General features: G+C 39.8%; 1 protein-coding gene across 1 annotated transcript in view; it reads right to left on the reverse strand.

Annotated features, from left to right (window-relative positions):
* Positions 1–19,120, reverse strand: part of UBXN7 (UBX domain protein 7) — a 55,682-nt gene that overhangs the window by 27,398 nt on the left and 9,164 nt on the right. The window contains exons 2-3 of the mRNA XM_055568555.1: positions 6,630–6,777; positions 1,098–1,165 (exon numbers count right to left, since the gene is read on the reverse strand). Coding sequence (XP_055424530.1) covers positions 1,098–1,165; positions 6,630–6,777 — 216 coding nt within the window. The remainder of the gene's footprint in view (positions 1–1,097; positions 1,166–6,629; positions 6,778–19,120) is intronic.

Consider the following 19,120-nt stretch of genomic DNA (forward strand, 5'->3'; position numbering starts at 1 on the left):
AAGAGGGCAGGACGAACTGAGAGCAGCATGGAAACATACACATCACCATATGTAAAACAGACAGCCAGTGGGCATGTGCTGTGTGACACAGGGAGCTCAACCCACTGCTCCGTAACTACCTAGAAGGACAGGATGGGGCGGGAAATAGAGGTTCAAGAGAAAGGAAACATATGTGTACCTGTAGCTGATTCATGATATATGGCAGAAACCAGTACAATATTGTAGAAACCAGTACAATATTGTAAAGCAATTATCCCCCCAACCCAAATTTTTAAAGAATAACAAAATCTGCCTTCCAATGCAGGGGACAAAGGTTCTGTCCTTAGTCGGGGAACTAAGATCCCACATGCCTTGGGGCAACTAAGACCTGATGTAGCCAAATAAGTAAATATTTTTAATAAAATACAATAATAATTTTTGTGTTAAAAAAACTATAATTTTTCTTTAAATCTGATAAAATGTTCTATTTCCTACCATCTTCTCTATGCACCCCAGACTGATACCATAATTTTTTGCATGGATTAGAGATTATTTTCTCCTTTTTTCAATACAGGAAGAGCACTTCTAGAAATTAAATAAGAGTTCCCTGGTGGTTCAGTGGCTAAGACTTTCCGCTCCCAATGCAGGGGACCTGGGTTCAATCCCTGGCCAGGGAACTAGATCCCACATGCATCAACTAAGAGCTGGTAGAGCCAAATAAATAAATACATTAAAAAAAAAAAAAAAAAAGAGTGAAGATATAGTGTATCAAGACAGTAAGGACATGGCAGTCAAATGGGTATTCAAAAAAAAAAAAAAAAACAATCAGAGTCTTTTATCTAATGATAGATTTGTTTCCATTATAAGGCAGCAATTTCTTTTGCTTATTTTCCTCCTTTTGGCCTTCTGAAACAGCTATCAACTTTTTAATCTGATTCACTCCTCAGAAAGAACCAACTGTGCAACTTGCCTCAGTGGAGTACGGAATTACAAGGTAAGAACTGACTGTACTTGAAATAACCACCTCTGAGCAAGCCTTCACATCTTTTGATAGCTTCATTAAAATCTTGAAGACAACAATAAAGGCAAATAAAGCTAGGAAAAAAAGGTAAACTTACCACCAAACAAAGGTTCTGGTTCCACCAGTATTTCTTGCTTTTGAGGAATTGGGGCACGAACTTCCTCTCTATTAAGAAAAAAGAATAAGTGGGAAAATATCCAAATGAAAACTGTTTTCTGCTACCTATTCTCACTGTAATTATTATGAATACATTCAAATTAACAAGTAAAATGAACAACAGACTTAGTGACTTTAAGGAACCACATTAAATTATGACAAGTGATTGTTGGGTGATTTCCAAATAGAGATCAACTGGGACAAGGTACCTGGCATAGACAGAGCAAATGGGCTTAAGGAAAGAGAACAAACATAAAAATAAAAGATACTGTGCCTTTCCTCTTAAGTTCCCTACCCTAAATTCTTAAGGAAAAAGAAGACAGGAAATTTATACACACACAAAAAAAGTTCAGGAATAAATTAATGGAAAAGTATGAGCTTAATAAAAGCAATATTACATCACCACTACATCAAATAGAGAATTAAAACACAGATATATTAATATAAGTTTACACAGGCAGTTAATTTTATGCTAGTTATGATGGAGCTAAAGTAAGTAGATGCTGTTTTGTTGTTTAGTCACTAAGTCATGTCCAACTCTTTTGTGATCCCATGGACTGTAGCCTGCCAGGTTCCTCGAACCATGGGATTTCCCAGCAAGAATACTGGAGTAGGTTGTCATTTTCTTTTCCAGAGGATCTTCCTGACCCAGGGATCAAACTGCATGTCCTGTGTTAGCAGGCGATTCTTTACCACTGAGTCACCAGGGAAGTCCAACCTAGGCAGTACTCTTGGATTATTCATTAAACAGACACTAATAACAAGAAAAAACACTCATCTCTTAAAAGCCTATAAATTCTTCAGAGTTTACCTCCAGAGGGTTTACTAATAACCCATCTCTTCTAGTGAAGAATACTCATTTAGATACGCTGTAAAAATGGTACATATCTCTTTATATGTCATTTAGTTATTTGAGCTTTAACTCAAATACAAAACTCTGCTGATTAATGTTCATAGCATGTAGTAAGTTCCAAATTTAATATGTTCCTCTTAAATGTTAATTTAACTTAGGCCAATGTTTTTCATTCAGGTGTTTCTAATAGTAATAACTGAGCTTAAGGCTGTTTTTGACACCTAAAAGTTGAAACATCAAAACATGCTATTTAATGAAGTATCAATACTCATTTGTCAACAAAAACTAACATACTGTAAATAAAAAAGAACTAGTCAGACAAATGGAGAAGGCAATGGCACCCCACTCCAGTACTCTTGCCTGGAAAATCCCATGGACGGAGGAGCCTGGTGGGCTGCAGTCCATGGGGTCGCTGGGAGTCGGGCACGACTGAGCGACTTCACTTTCACTTTTCACTTTCATGCACTGAAGAAGGAAATGGCAACCCACTCCAGTGTTCTTGCCTGGAGAATCCCAGGGACGGGGGAGCCTGGTGGGCTGCCGTCTATGGGGTCACACAGAGTTGGACACGACTGAAGCGACTTAGCAGCAGCAGTCAGACAAAGAAATCTACAATAAGCCAAATGAGTGAAGCATAAATGATAATTTAGTATTACATTATGAACTCTTTCCTACTGGATTTCAGTCACTGCTCACAAACAGAACTGCAATACTCTGAAGAAATAGACATGTGTCTCTAAGAAGAAGCTCTATTAAATCTCTTTCACCAAAGAAGAATAGGCCATTATCTTAAGAAAAAGATATCTTAACAGACAACTTTTACCTGAATAGATCTTTTCATTATTGGTATACTTCACTTTACATTTTATGTGAATGTGTGTGCGTGTACAGAATTCTCTCAATCTAAGGCTTCCAAGGGAACATTTCATGCAAAGATGGGCTTGATAAAGGACAGAAATGGTATGGACCTAACAGAAGCAGAAGATATTAAGAAGAGGTGGCAAGAATACACAGAAGAACTGTACAAAAAAGATCTTCACGACCCAGATAATCATGATGGTGTGATCACTGACCTAGAGCCAGACATCCTGGAATGTGACGTCAAGTGGGCCTTAGAAAGCATCACTACGAACAAAGCTAGTGGAGGTGATGGAATTCCAGTTGAGCTATTTCAAATCCTGAAAGATGATGCCGTGAAAGTGCTGCACTCAATATGCCAGCGATCACTGACCTAGAGCCAGACATCCTGGAATGTGAAGTCAAGTGGGCCTTAGAAAGCATCACTACGAACAAAGCTAGTGGAGGTGATGGAATTCCAGTTGAGCTATTTCAAATCCTGAAAGATGATGCCGTGAAAGTGCTGCACTCAATATGCCAGCCAATTTGGAAAACTCAGCAGTGGCCACAGGACTGGAAAAAGTCAGTTTTCATTCCAATCCCAAAGAAAGGCAATGCCAAAGAATGCTCAAACTACCGCACAATTGCACTCATCTCACATGCTAGTAAAGTAATGCTCAAAATTCTCCAAGCCAGGCTTCAGCAATATGTGAACTGTAAACTTCCTGATGTTCAAGCTGGTTTTAGAAAAGGCAGAGGAACCAGAGATCAAATTGCCAACATCCACTGGATCATGGAAAAAGCAAGAGAGTTCCAAAAGAACATCTATTTCTGCTTTATTGACTATGCCAAAGCCTTTGACTGTGTGGATCACAAGAAACTGTGGAAAATTCTTAAAGAGATGGGAATACCAGACCACCTGACCTGCCTCTTGAGAAACCTGAATACAGGTCAGGAAGCAACAGTTAGAACTGGACATGGAACAACAGACTGGTTCCAAATAGGAAAAGGAGTTTGTCAAGGCTGTATATTGTCACCCTGCTTATTTAACTTATTTGCAGAGTACATCATGAGAAACGCTGGACTGGAAGAAACACAAGCTGGAATCAAGATTGCCGGGAGAAATATCAATAACCTCAGATATGCAGATGACACTATCCTTATGGCAGACAGTGAAGAGGAACTAAAAAGGCTCTTGATGAAAGTGAAAGTGGAGAGTGAAAAAGTTGGCTTAAAGCTCAACATTCAGAAAACAAAGATCATGGCATCCGGTCCCATCACTTCATGGGAAATAGATGGGGAAACAGTGGAAACAGTGTCAGACTTTATTTTTGGGGGCTCCAAAATCACCGCAGATGGTGATTGCAGCCATGAAATTAAAAGACGCTTACTCCTTGGAAGGAAAGTTATGACCAACCTAGATAGCATATTCAAAAGCAGAGACATTACTTTGCCAACAAAGGTTCATCTAGTCAAGGCTATGGTTTTTCCTGTGGTCATGTATGGATGTGAGAGTTGGACTGTGAAGAAGGCTGAGTGCCGAAGAATTGATGCTTTTGAACTGTGGTGTTGGAGAAGACTCTTGAGAGTCCCTTGGACTGCAAGGAGATCCAACCGGTCCATTCTGCAGGAGACCAGCCCTGAGATTTCTTTGGAAGGAAAGATGCTAAAGCTGAAACTCCAGTACTTGGGCCACCTCATGCGAAGAGGTGACTCATTGGAAAAGACTCTGATGCTGGGAGGGATTAGGGGCAGGAGGAGAAGGGGACGACAGAGGATGAGATGGTTGGATGGCATCACTGACTTGATGGACGTGAGTCTGAGTGAACTCCAGGAGCTGGTGATGGACAGGCAGGCCTGGCGTGCTGCGATTCACGGGGTTGCAAAGAGTCGGACACGACTGAGCGACTGAACTGAACTGAAGGCTTCCTGGTAGCTCAGCTGGTAAAGAATCTGCCTGCAATGCAGGAGACCCCAGTTTGATTCCTGGGTTGGGCAGATCTCCTGGAGAAGGGATAGGCTACCCACTCCAATATTCTTGGGTGTCCCTGGTGGCTAGGCTGGTAAAGAATCCGCTTGCAATTCAGGACACCTGGATTTGATTTCTGGGTTGGAAGATACCTGGAGAAGGAAACGGCTACTGACTCTAGTATTCTGATCTAGAGAATTCCATGGACTGCATAGTCCATGGGGTCGCAAAGAGCTGGACACAACTGAGCGACTTTCACACAGAAGGCAATTTAATTACTCAAGAAACAAGTCTTAAATCTGATGAAATACATCAATTAGGGCCATGGCTTAATTAGTAGTCCTTATACAGAAAGACATATTTTAGGTTATCTATTCCAAGACTGCTGGCTACCTAATGAAATGGAAGAATGGAACAGAAGGTGAACTGTATAGAAAGAAAACCTGTTTAGAAAGTAGGCTATAGTGTTAGTCACTCAGTTGTGCCTAAATCTTTGAGACCCCATGGAGCACACCAGCTCATCTGTTCAGGGGGTTCTCCAGGCAAGAATACTGGAGTGGACTGCTATTCCCTTCTCCAGGGGATCTTTCCCACCCAGGGATCAAACCTGGGTCTCCTGCACTACAGGCAGAGTCTTTACCATTTGAGCAACTGACACTGGCTTAGGAAGTAGGTGCCACTATCAAATGCTAATCAATTAGTAATACAAATAATCTAAGCCAAATTATAATGTAATTCAGTAGGAAAAGACATTCATTAATCAAAAGTATTTTTAAGTACAATTAAGAAAACATGTTTTAAACAGTGAAGACTGATATGTCAGCTATGAATACCTGTTATAAACTAAATCATATTTTCATATTGATTTCCATTAAAGATTTGAGTTATGCTGGTGGAGATTGGATTACTGAACTTGAAATAAAAAGCCAATACAGATAGGAAAAAACTTCGTAAGATACAAATAAAAATCTTTCAAGTTCACACTTTGTGGGAAAATAGTATATTACTCTAGAATCTGGAACTAGATTAAAAAAAAAAAAAGCAATCATGTCCTGGAATGTTTCTGTGGCTTTTTAAATCTAATTTAGTAAATATAAAATCCGCACCTTTGGCCTATTCTATTTAAGGGGATCCCTTTTGTCTAGTATCTCATGTTGTAAACATTAAAGAATTATAAAGGGCTATCTGTATTAAAATCTTATTTAAGGATATTTGAAATTTTGATTAAAAAATCAACATATTTTAAAAGACTACTGGAATTTTGCCTAACAGATACTCATTTTAAACTCTCGTTGGTATCAAATGTAAAGGGCAGAAAACATCAATGTACTTATCATTTGTTACTATTCTCCATATATTACAGTTCTATATGCTGAAGGTGCTTCTAAAGATTAGATACCTATAGTTATTTAAGGCATAAAGGATTAGAATTTTTTTCAAAAAATTTTCATGACAATTCAAAACTTTCCTGGGACAATGTAGGAAAATCTAAAAATGGGAAATCTAACCTTTATTGGGCTCTACTTGCATATCTGCTATTTAATTGCTGCATAGCTTGGGGAAATGGCTATACTTCAGCTTCCTGTATAAAACATGGATAATAATACCCACCTATAGGATTCTTCTGAGGATTAAATAGACTTGACAGTGCTCTAGAGAATTTAAAGCACATAAGTATAAAAATTGTCACCTGATACATTCAGATGCTTTCAACTTTTTATTTGTTCAAAATAGAGAATTAACCTAATTGACAAAAACGTAACTGCTCAATGTTGGCAGCAGGTAGCTCCTAATAATAAATATTAAATTCATACTCTGTGTGTGGTCTGACAGTGGAGACACTTGCTGAACTGGTACTGGGCTCTTCAGCGATTCCTCCACCATCCAAAAACATAGTGACTGCCATCTCCAGATTATTGTTGCAGGCTTCAAGCATATGTTTCCCTACACTTTCACTTGCACCTGAAATAGTATAAAAACAAGAAAAAAGTTAAACAAAGACATCTTCTTACATTCAATTCACATTAGAAGACAGAATGCCCAAGGAAATTAATAGTACTTTCCCTCTTTAGAATGTTTTTTTAATTAATTTATTTTTAAGTTGAAGGATAATTGCTTTATAGAATTTTGTTGTTTTCTGTCAAACCTCAACATGAATCAGCCATAGGTATACCTATGTCCCCGCCCTCTTGAACATCCCTCCCATCTCCCTCCCCATCCCACCCCTCTAGGTTGATACAGAGCTCCTGTTTGAGTTCCCTGAGACATACAGCAAATTCTCATTGGCTACTTATTTTACACATGGTAATTTAAGTTTCCATGTTACTCTCCCCATAAATCTCACCCTCTCCTTCCCTTTCCCGTGTCCTTAGGTCTACTCTGTCTGTTTCCCCACTGCCGCCCTGCAAATAAATTCTTTCGTACTATCTTTCTAGATTTCGTATATATGCATTAGTATATGATATTCATCTTTCTCTTTCTGACTTACTTCACTCTGTATAATAGGCTCTAGGTTCATCTACCTCATTAGAACTGACTCAAACAAGTTCCTTTTTATGGCTGAGTAATATTCCATTGTGTGTATGTACCACAACTTCTGTATCCATTTATCTGTCAATGGACATCTAGGTTGCTCCCATGTTTTAGCTACTATAAACTGTGCTGCAATGAACATTGATGTGTCTTTTTCAGTTTTGGTTTCCTCAGCATATATGCCTAGGAGTGGGACTGCTGGGTCATATGGTGGTTCTATTCCTATTTTTAAGGAATCTCCATACCATCTTCCATAATGGCTGTATCAATTTACATTCCCACCAACAGTGCAAGAGGGTTCCCTTTTCTCCACAGCCTTTCCAGCATGTACTGTTTGTAGACCTTCTGATGATGGCCATTCCGACCAGGAGAATGACCATTATGGCAGAAAGCAAAGAAGAACTAAAGAGCCTCTTGATGAAAGTGAAAGAGGAGAGTGAAAAAGTTGGCTTAAACTAAACATTCAGAAAACTAAGATCATGGCATCCTGTCTGATCACTTCAAGGCAAATAGATGGCAAATGGAAACAGTGAGAGACTTTTATTTTCTTGGGCTCCAAAATCACTGCAGATGGTGACTGCAGCCATGAAATTAAGTTGCTTGCTCCTTGGAAGAAAAGCTATGACCAACCTAGATGGCACATTAAAAAGCAGAGACATTACTTTGCCAACAAAGGTCCGTCTAGACAAAGCTATGGTTTTTCCAGTAGTCACATACAGATGTGAGAGTTGGACCATAAAGAAAGCTGAGCGCCAAAGAATTGATGCTTCTGAACTGTGGTGTTGGAGAAGACTCTTGAGACTCCCTTGGACTGCAAGGAGATCCAACCAGTTCATCCTAAAGGAAATCAGTCCTGAATACTCATTGGAAGGACTGATGCTGAAGCTGCAACTTCAATATTTTGGCCCCTTGATGCGAAAAACTGACTCACTGGAAAAGACTCTGATGCTGAGAAAGACTGAAGGCAGGAGGAGAAGGGGACAAAAGAGGATGAGATGGTAGGATGGCATCACCAACTCAATGGACATTGAGTTTGAGCAAGCTCCAGGAATTGGTGATGGACAGGGAAGCCTGGCATGCTGCAGTCCATGGGGTCGCAAAGAATCGGACACAACTAAGTGACTAATTCTGACCAGTGTGAGGTGATATCTCATTGTAGTTTTGATTTGCACTTTTCTAATAATGAGTGATATTGAGCATCTTTTCATGTGTTTGTTATTCTGAGTTGTATTTTCACCTTGCCTATAGTTTCCTTTGTTGTGCAAAAGCTTTTAAGTTTAATCAGGTTCCACTTGTTTACTTTTGTTTTTATTTCCATTATTCTAGGAGATGGGTCATAGAGGATCTTGCTTTCTTTTTTCTTTAAATAATTATTTAATTCTACACTGTTGCCTAATTAGTGTGAAATATACAGAACTAGAAAATAAAGCAGCAACATTAAAATGTAGTCTTCATAATAAAACAAAAACTAAATAAAGTGTTTACTATTTCTTTAAATAAACCAACTATATATTCAATATTTGTTAATCAACTGAAAAATAAAATTAAACATTATATCCTAGAAAGTTAGAACTACTTCATTAGAAAGAATGCAGTTCAGTTAGCAATTTCTATTTCTAACAGGAAGGAAGCATTTTCGTAATAATGGGAGAGGAGATGCTACATTTATTGTCAAAGATATAATTAAATCAAAATCTGCTATGAAATGTCAATCTTCATCATTTAAAACTGGTCCTATCACACAGTTACTCATTTATTTGTACAGTAAAGCAAACATAATCTGTTTGACGCAATGTAAATTGGTAAAGCCCTTTAAGAAATCAATTTTTAAAAAATATTTATTTACTTGGCTGCACTGGGTCTTAGTTGTGTGACATGAGATCTTTGACCTTTGTTGTGGAATGCAGAATCTTTAGTTGAAGTATACGAACTCTTAGTTGCAGCATTTGGGATCTAGTTCCCTGACCAAGGATCAAACCTGGGCCCCTTATATTGGGAGCACAGAGTCTTAGCCAGTGGGTCACCAGGGAAGTCCTAAGAAATCAATTTTATAAGATGTTATCAGCAAACATAAAAATACCTTTTACAATTTTTGACCCAGTAATTTGGACTTGTAGTCTAGATAAACCTACATAAATCTATACAAGTCTAAATAACCTATATAAATCTAGTCTAAATAAATCTATATAAAATACACGCATAACCATGTCTATATACATGTCCAATATAACTTCAGTTAATACCGAAAAACTGGACAACATAAATGGCTAACAGCAGTAGAATCTAAATTGTAAATCTATTTGGTGGGACATTCTGTGAGCATTAAAAAGCATCTCAGGTCACAAGGAACTATATTCAATATCCTATAATAAACCACAATGGAAAAGAAAAAAAAAAGCATCTCAGACTTTCCATTTGAGATGATTTTCTTTCTACCTGAATTTTGTCCCTTAGAGTTTCCTCCAGCCAAGACTGATGGTGAGTTGGTTTTTTGTTTTTGATCTGATAACGCCTTTTATTTTGCCATTGTTCCTGAAAGACAGTTTCAGTGGATATTCTATTTTAAGGCTGACAATTATTTTCTCCCAGTACACTGAAGATAGCATTCCGGTGTCTTCTGGCTTCTGCTACTGCTTGTGGGAAGTAAGCTGCCAGACTAAAGAAAAACATTTTTATAGCAATCTGTTGTTTCTCTCTAGTTGCTTTTAAGATCTTCTCTGTCTTTGGTCTTCAGCAGTTTCACTCTGATTTGCTGGGGCTGACTGTATTTATCCTTCTTAGGATTCATTGAACTTCAACCATAAAGACTTATCTTTTATCAATTCTGAAAAATTCTCAGATATTTTCTTTTAAGGGTCTTAGTTGAGGCATGCATCGACCTTCTGTTGCAGTGTCCCCTGCATTGGAAGACGGATTTCTTAACCACTGGACCAGGGAAGTCCCTGCCAATTTGTCCTTCACCTGTTCACGAGCTTTTGTGTTGTGCTATAACCAGATGCATCTGACTCTTTGCAACCCCACGGACTGTAGCCCGCCAGGCTCCTCTGTCCATGGGATTTTTCAGGCAATAATATTGGAGTGGGTTGCAATTTCCTTCTCCTGGGGATCTTCCTGACCCAGGAATCAAACTTGCACTTCCTGCATTGCAGGCAGATTCTTTACCACAGTGCCACCTGGGAAGCCCTCATGAACTTTTAGTTTTAATTTTTTATAACTAGAAGTTCTGGGTTTTTTCTAATCTGATTGGTCATGTTTCAGAGACCCTTACTTCATACTCTTACTTTGATCTTTTTCATTTATTCTAATATATTAATCAAACTTACAGGAATTACAAAGACAAAAGATAAACTATCTGCAGTCTCTAGTGGTCACTGTCTCTTGTTTCTGCTGGCTCTTGCCCACTGTGCCATGGTTTTTTGTGCATTTTGTGATTTTTCTGAATGTGATCTCAAGTGGCTTCGAATTTTAATCTGTAGATTTATGAAGCCTGGGTTGAAGGTACACCCCTTCTCAGAGAGGATGATTTAACAGATTTTGTAAGGTACCTGAGGGTACTACCTAACAGGGGCTATTTAAAATACATTCTTGACCTAAGTTTTATATGATCACATGGGAAATGTGACCTTGTAAGAACCTTTGCTATAAATTCTCAGTGAAGATTTCTCCTACCACTCCCCAAATGCGAAGGTCCCAGTGTCGTGAATGGAAGAGGTCTCCTTGCAGATTCTTCTCCTTAGAAGGCAACAGGCTTGTTTCCTGTGCCCTATGAGGCTATCAAAACAGAAATTCAAAGCCATCCAGTTTGGGCAAATTCAATCAGGGTGAAAGCTTAAACCTAGCTAACATCTCATTCCCAATTTCATTTAATATTTAAGCTTCTGAATATTCTTTATTTCCTTGCCAGCCAGTGAGGCATCTTGAAAGATTTTTAAAAATAAATATTTAAGTCAAGTCTTTAACTCTTCTTACCTAGATTACTACAATAGGCTCCTAAATGATCATCATTCCATTTTCCACCTTGCTGCTGAGGTTATGTTCTAATATACAAGTGTAATTATCACACATAAATACAAACACAAATACACACAAATGGCTTAAAATTCTTTAATGGCTCTCTGATACCTACAGTATAAATTTCAAAGTCCTTAGGATCTGGCAAGTCCTTTGTGATCAGACCTCAGCCTATCTCTCTGGCTTTGCCTCTCCTCTTCACCATCCTACAAATTCAGTATTGCCACACCAAATTACATGCTTGGAAAGTCTTTATTCTCCTTATCTCCTCCTTCATCCAGTTCATACACACTCAAGAATCACTGTAAGCATTACTTTTGCCAATTCCTGCGCTGAGCATTCTCTATACTACCTCCTCCCCACTCTCACCGCTGTGATACTCTACTACATACGTGGATATACTACTAAGCATTAAATGCTTCTTTACTTTCTGTTTCCTCCAGAAGAGCAGGAGCTTCTTGAACTCATTTCTGTCTTTCCCCAGCCCTAGTATTGTCGTTTGCTTGCATGTTACCAACATCCAGTAGGCTTAGAACTATCTCATAGTACTTCAGCTAACCAGTTAGTGCACTGGGAAAGAAGCGCCAGACTTCAATCAAAAAAGCCTTCTATATCCTTTGAATTTTTTTTTTTTCGTGGCCAAGCCAAACGTTTGCAAGATCTAAGTTCACCAACCAGGGACTGAACCAGGGTCCTGGCAGTGAAAGCACTGGATCCTAACCACTGGACTGCCAGAGAATTCCTCTATTCTTTGAATTTTAAACCACATATATTTGTTTTACACTTCCCTTATAAAAGCAATACGGTTACACTGTGGAAATCACTAACAGCAAGTGGGTATTTAGGAAAAATGAACTTAAGATAAAACTTCCACTTGAAGCATCACATACAAATTTTTTAAATGGTATTACCAAGGGAACATTTCATGCAAAGATGGGCTCGATAAAGGACAGAAATGGTATGGACCTAACAGAAGCAGAAGATATTAAGAAGAGGTGGCAAGAATACACAGAAGAACTGTACAAAAAAGATCTTCACGACCCAGATAATCATGATGGTGTGATCACTGACCTAGAGCCAGACATCCTGGAATGTGACGTCAAGTGGGCCTTAGAAAGCATCACTACGAACAAAGCTAGTGGAGGTGATGGAATTCCAGTTGAGCTATTTCAAATCTTGAAAGATGATGCCGTGAAAGTGCTGCACTCAATATGCCAGCCAATTTGGAAAACTCAGCAGTGGCCACAGGACTGGAAAAGGTCAGTTTTCATTCCAATCCCAAAGAAAGGCAATGCCAAAGAATGCTCAAACTACCGCACAATTGCACTCATCTCACACGCTAGTAAAGTAATGCTCAAAATTCTCCAAGCCAGGCTTCAGCAATACGTGAACCGTGAACTTCCTGATGGTCAAGCTGGTTTTAGAAAAGGCAGAGGAACCAGAGATCAAATTGCCAAATTCCAATATCCACTGGATCATGGAAAAAGCAAGAGAGTTCCAAAAGAACATCTATTTCTGCTTTATTGACAATGCCAAAGCCTTTGACTGTGTGGATCACAAGAAACTGTGGAAAATTCTTAAAGAGATGGGAATACCAGACCACCTGACCTGCCTCTTGAGAAATATGTATGCAGGTCAGGAAGCAACAGTTAGAACTGGACATGGAACAACAGACTGGTTCCAAATAGGAAAAGGAGTTCGTCAAGGCTGTATATTATCACCCTGTGTATTTAACTTATATGCAGAGTACATCATGAGAAACGCTGGACTGGAAGAAACACAAGCTGGAATCAAGATTGCCGGGAGAAATATCAATAACCTCAGATATGCAGATGACACCATCCTTATGGCAGACAGTGAAGAGGAACTAAAAAGGCTCTTGATGAAAGTGAAAGTGGAGAGTGAAAAAGTTGGCTTAAAGCTCAACATTCAGAAAACGAAGATCATGGCATCCGGTCCCATCACTTCATGGGAAATAGATGGGGAAACAGTGGAAACAGTGTCAGACTTTATTTTTGGGGGCTCCAAAATCACTGCAGATGGTGATTACAGCCATGAAATTAAAAGACGCTTACTCCTTGGAAGGAAAGTTATGACCAACCTAGAAAGCATATTCAATAGCAGAGACATTACTTTGCCAACAAAGGTCCATCTAGTCAAGGCTATGGTTTTTCCTGTGGTCATGTATGGATGTGAGAGTTGGACTGTGAAGAAGGCTGAGCGCCGAAGAATTGATGCTTTTGAACTGTGGTGTTGGAGAAGACTCTTGAGAGTCCCTTGGACTGCAAGGAGATCCAACCAGTCCATTCTGAAGATCAGCCCTGGGATTTCTTTGGAGGGAATGATGCTGAAGCTGAAACTCCAGTACTTTGTCCACCTCATGCAAAGAGTTGACTCATAGGAAAAGACTCTGATGCTGGGAGGGATGGGGGCAGGAGGAGAAGGGGACGACAGAAGTTGAGATGGCTGGATGGCATCACTGAGTCGATGGATGTGAGACTGAGTGAACTCCGGGAGTTTGTGATGGACAGGGAGGCCTAGCGTGCTGCGATTCATGGGTCGCAAAGAGTCGGACACGACTGAGCGACTGAACTGAACTGATCTCAATATAAAGTGATAATCATAAGCTACAAAAAATCGTCAGATGATAGAGTAGCTAAAACTCTGTCACAAAGCTGACAAATACACATCTAAGATGCTAGTTAAAAAAAAAAAAAAGAACTTCCCTGGTGGCCCGGACAGTAAAGAATTCACCTGCAATGCAGGAGATCCGGGTTCAAATTCTGGGTTAGGAAGATCCCCTGGGGGAGGGAATGGCTACCCACTCCAGTACTCTTGCTCAGGAAATCCCAAGGACAGAGGAGCCGGGGGCGGGGGGGGGGTACAGTCCATGGAGTCACAAAGAGTCGAATACAACTGAGCAACTAACACTTTCCCTTTCCCTGGTGGTCCAGTGGTTAAGAATCCACCTGCCAGTGCAGGGGACACAGATTCAATCCCTGGTCTGGAAGGATCCCACATGCCACAGAGCAACTAAGCCCTCTGTGCCATTTCCTCCAGCTGCAGATGTCTATGTAACCAAGGCACAGCCTTTGGTGGCACTTTATAGTGCCCTGTCTTTGCATGATATGGAGAGTGATAGCAGTCACATTAGTCCCCTCATTTTTCTTGACAATATACCAAATACCCACCTGCTAAGTTGTGACCCCCTTTCCTCACTCTGAAGTAGATATAGGAACAGACACTACTTTTCCACAAGGCTTTATTGCTATCCTTGTCTCTGCTAGCTCTTCTATCTTACAGCCTTTGGATATTCACTCAACTGGCCAGTTCTTACTTTTCTCAAACCAGTTCTCTCTCCTTAAATTCTTAGTCAGACTAAATCAAAAGTTCTCAAGTTCTAAACTACATATAAAATAGATAAACAACAGGCCTTACTGTATAGCATAGGAAACTACATTCAATATCTTGTAATAAACATAATGGAAGAGAATATGAAAAAAGAATACGTATAACTGAATCACTTTGGTGTACACTAACTACACTGCAAAAATTAACTATACTTCAATAAAAAGTAATTTTTAAATAAGTTCTCAAGTTCTAATATGTACAGATTTACATTCTCACCTTTAGAAAACACTTTAAAAAATGAAATCTCAAAACAAAAACAAATTCAACTTTTTGAGGGAAAAGAGGAGTTCAAATATTCTAGTAGACAACTGTATGTTAGATAATTAATACAAACTCCACTCCAGTCCCACTCTAATATTCTGGCCTGGAGAATTCCATGGACTGTATATGTCAGTCCATGGGGTCACAAAGAGTCAGACACGACTGAGCAACTCTCACTTTCACTGGAGGCATAAACAGCACAAATGTGATGAAAAATTTCCATATTATTACTCATAAAACCTAAGGCTTTGTTTCAGTGCTTTTCTAGTATTTTTACATTGTGTCCAGGTATACTGGGTTATGTTGTTATATTTCTTAAATGCTAGTCTAAAAGTTCAGTGTTTATTGTACTCCACCATTTTAATTTACTCATCTACAGAGCAGTTTCTGAAAATTAAAAGGTTCACATAGGTAAACTACTCTGGTTGTTTACTCTAGCAAGAGATGAATGAACTGTAACCTTTGCCTTATAAAACTAGTTTCTGAATGACATCTACTGATCTTTTTCTTTTCAGAGAATTAAGTGGCTGAAATTTGCACCATTCTGGCTCTTGTCTCTTGAGGTACTCACCACATTGCACTAAAGCACCACAAAAAGTACCAAGAACATGCTGATGGGGAATCGAAACTCTCTTCTACTATAACAGCAACCAATCCTGGCTGCTTTCACTCTTTTTGAAATTTTTTCATAAGGAAATTCAGCTTAAAAATGATCACTGCTGGGAATTCCCTGGCAGTCCAGTGGCTAGGACTCAGCCCTTTCAATACGGGGGCCAGGGTTCAATCCCTGGTCAGGGAACTGAGGTCCCACAAGCTTCGCGGCATAGCAAAACATAAACAAACAAAAATGACCATTGCATTCAAATGGTTGTTGTCATCCTTCTCATCACTCTTCAACTATCTGAATTTCAATACCCCTGTTATGGGAACCATTTAGAGAACCTGTAAGTTCTGAAGTAAAATAGAAGACGCCATGAAAATCAGGAGCTTTAAAACCAATCCTCAGGCAAGCTGGCCCATCAAAATATGGTCTGCCTATCCCAAAAGTCTTTTCCTAAATGCCTAAGAAATTTTTTCACTTTATGATGCTGCCTAAAATGCTACCACTTAAGATATTAATTTGGGTAAACAAACACCCTTTTTCAAAGTATAAACACTTAACTGAAGAGTTAAGGATGTATCAATTATTTGTGGAAACAGTTACAGATTTTATTTTCTTGGACTCTAAAATCACTGCACTTGATGACTGCAGCCATAAAACTAAAAGATGCTTGCTCCTTGGAAGGAAAGCTATGACAAACCTGGACAGAGTATTAAAAAGCAGAGACATCACTTAGTCGACAAAAATCCATATAGTCAAAGCTTTGGTTTTTTCAATAGTTGTGTACAGATGTTAGAGTTGGACCATAAAGAAGGCTGAGCACCAAAAAACTGATGCTTTCGAATTGTGTTGCTGGAAAAGACTCTTGAAAGTCTTGAAAGACTGCAAGGAGATCAAACTAGTCAATCCTAAAGGAAATCAGTCCTGAATATTCATTGGAAGGACTGATGCTGAAGCTCCAATACTCTTGCCACCTGATGTGAAGGACTAATTTGTTGGAAAAGACTCTGATGCTGGGAAAGATTGAGGGAAGAAGCAGGTGACAGAGGTTGAGATGGCTGGATAGCATCATCGACCCAAGGGACATGAGTTTGAGCAAACTCCAGGAGATAATGAAGGACACAGAATCCTGACGCACTGCAGTCCACGGGGTTGCACAGAGTCGGACATGACTCAGCGAGTGAACAACAACCATTATTTTAGAATGTGGATTAACTCAATCATGATGAAAAAAAGTGGAAGTGTTAGTCACTCAGTTGTGTCCAACTCTTTGCGACCCCAAGACTCTGGGCTTCCCTGGTGGCTCAGATGGTTAAAAAAAAAAATCTGCCTGCAACGCAGGAGACCCAGGTTCAATTCCTGGGTTGGAAAGTTCCCCTGAAGGAAATAGCAACCCACTCCAGTACTCTTGCCTGGAAAATCTCATGGACAGAGGAGCCTAATGGGCTGCAGTCCATGGGGTCACAGAGAGTTGGACACAACTGAGCGACTTCAGTTTCTTTGCAACCCCATGGACTGTAGCCCACTAGGCTCCTCTGTCCATGGAATCCTCCAGGCAAGAATACTGGAGTGGGTAGCCATTCCCTTTTTCAGCAAGTATTCCCTACCCAGGGATCAAACCCAGGTCTCCTGCATTGCAAGCAGATTCTTTACCACCTGAGCCACCAGCTGCTGCTAAGTCACTTCAGTCGTGTCCGACTCTGTGTGACCCCACAGACGGCAGCCCACCAAGCTCCCCCGTTCCTGAGATTCTCCAGGCAAGAATACTGGAGTGGGTTGCCATTTCCTTCTCTAATGCATGAAAGTGAAAAGTCAAAGTGAAGTCGCTCAGTCGTGTCCGACTCTTAGCGACCCCATGGACTACAGCCCACCAGGGTCCTCTGTCCATGGGATTTTCTAGGCAAGAGTACTGGAGTGGGTTGCCATTGCCTTCTCCAAAGCCCCTAAAACCCACTTCCACCTGACATCCAGTAACAATAAATTGAGGATTTAGATAAGGTAGGGGAGTTAGTTCAGGAAAACCGGGATGTCAGTGGCTTTAGCATCCCCAGTGCCTTTGGAGGGAAAGACAAGAAAGGCCTACATGAAATGCCACATGGTTGGTGGTGGGGAGGAGTAACTCTGTACCAAAAAGATACAGAGCTCCTGGGGATAGCACACCAAACAGTTCAAAAGAAAGTATCAAAATTATTGTTCTGGCCAGTCCTGTACCCCAAAATGAAGGGAAAACATTCACATTTCCTTCTGTTCTCAGGCCGGGGAGTATAACAGAGCCATTAAGAGCCTGGATACTATCAGATAAACCTGAATTTGAATCCTGGTTCTGTCATTCACTTGTTGTGTAACTCTGAGCTAGTCACTAATTTCTCCAGCCTTCACTTTTCTCAGTTACAAAATGCAGATATTACCAATTTCATGAAGTCCTTGTGTGGATTAAGAAAATGCACATTAAAGAATGTGGCACAGCTCCTTATTGGCAAATAGTGGCTGTTACTAAAAATAGATTGTCTCAAGGTATATGATGTGTGCTTTGTGCTTAGTCACTCAGTTGTGTCTGACTCTTTGTGACCCCACAGACTGTAGCCCGCCAGGCTCCTCTGTCCATGGGATGCTCCAGGCAAGAATACTGGAGTGGATTGCCATGCCCTCCTCCAGGGGATCTTCCCAACCCAGGGATTGAACCCAGGTCTCCTGCATTGCAGGCGAATTCTTGACCATCTGAGTCACCAGTCAAGCTATACATCAATGAAATAAAATGAAAGATACTGGAAGTATGAGACATGAATATTTATTTATAGCTATGGAGAACCACATTACATCAGAGAGTAAATAGGCAGAGTAAGACATTTCACTGTTTTCTTTCCCTCGTTCATCTGCTGCTATGAACATATGTTTCATTCATGTTAAACATTCACTTTTTTTAAAAGCAGTATAATAGGGGAAGTAAAAACATTACTCTAAAAAAGTGAATGCTATGGATAAAGAATAAAATACACAAAAGGGATCTGCTCTGAAAAAAATCTGTAACAGCTAGACAGCATACCAGTGTGACTGAGGAGAAGCATTAAGAGCTGATGCAGGAAGTTTCCTGGCAGTCCAGTGGTTAAGACTTGGGGCTTTCACTGCCCTGAGCCTGGGTTCAATCCCTGGTAGGGAAACTAAGATCCCACAAGCCAGTGTGGCCAAAAAAAAAAGAGCTAATATAGAGACAGAGGAAACTGTAATAAAAGTTTAAGTGAGCATTCCATAGATCTATTGAATTATAGATTAAAACAGAATTTATTAAAAGGGATTATACCAGGAATGACTTGAAGACACTAAAGCTATAATAAAGGAATAATAACTGTGACAGTTGGGGACAGAAAGTGTCAACATTCAGGGCTCAGAACTGCTGTTCCTATCTGTAATCCTCACTTGACCATTTAGTGCTAGAATCTAGGCAGCATATCCTAGAGAGGGCCCTATTGTAAACCTGTTGACAATTTGACA

The sequence above is a fragment of the Bubalus kerabau genome, chromosome 2 (assembly GCF_029407905.1).
Source record: "Bubalus kerabau isolate K-KA32 ecotype Philippines breed swamp buffalo chromosome 2, PCC_UOA_SB_1v2, whole genome shotgun sequence".
NCBI classification, from domain to species: domain Eukaryota; kingdom Metazoa; phylum Chordata; class Mammalia; order Artiodactyla; family Bovidae; genus Bubalus; species Bubalus kerabau.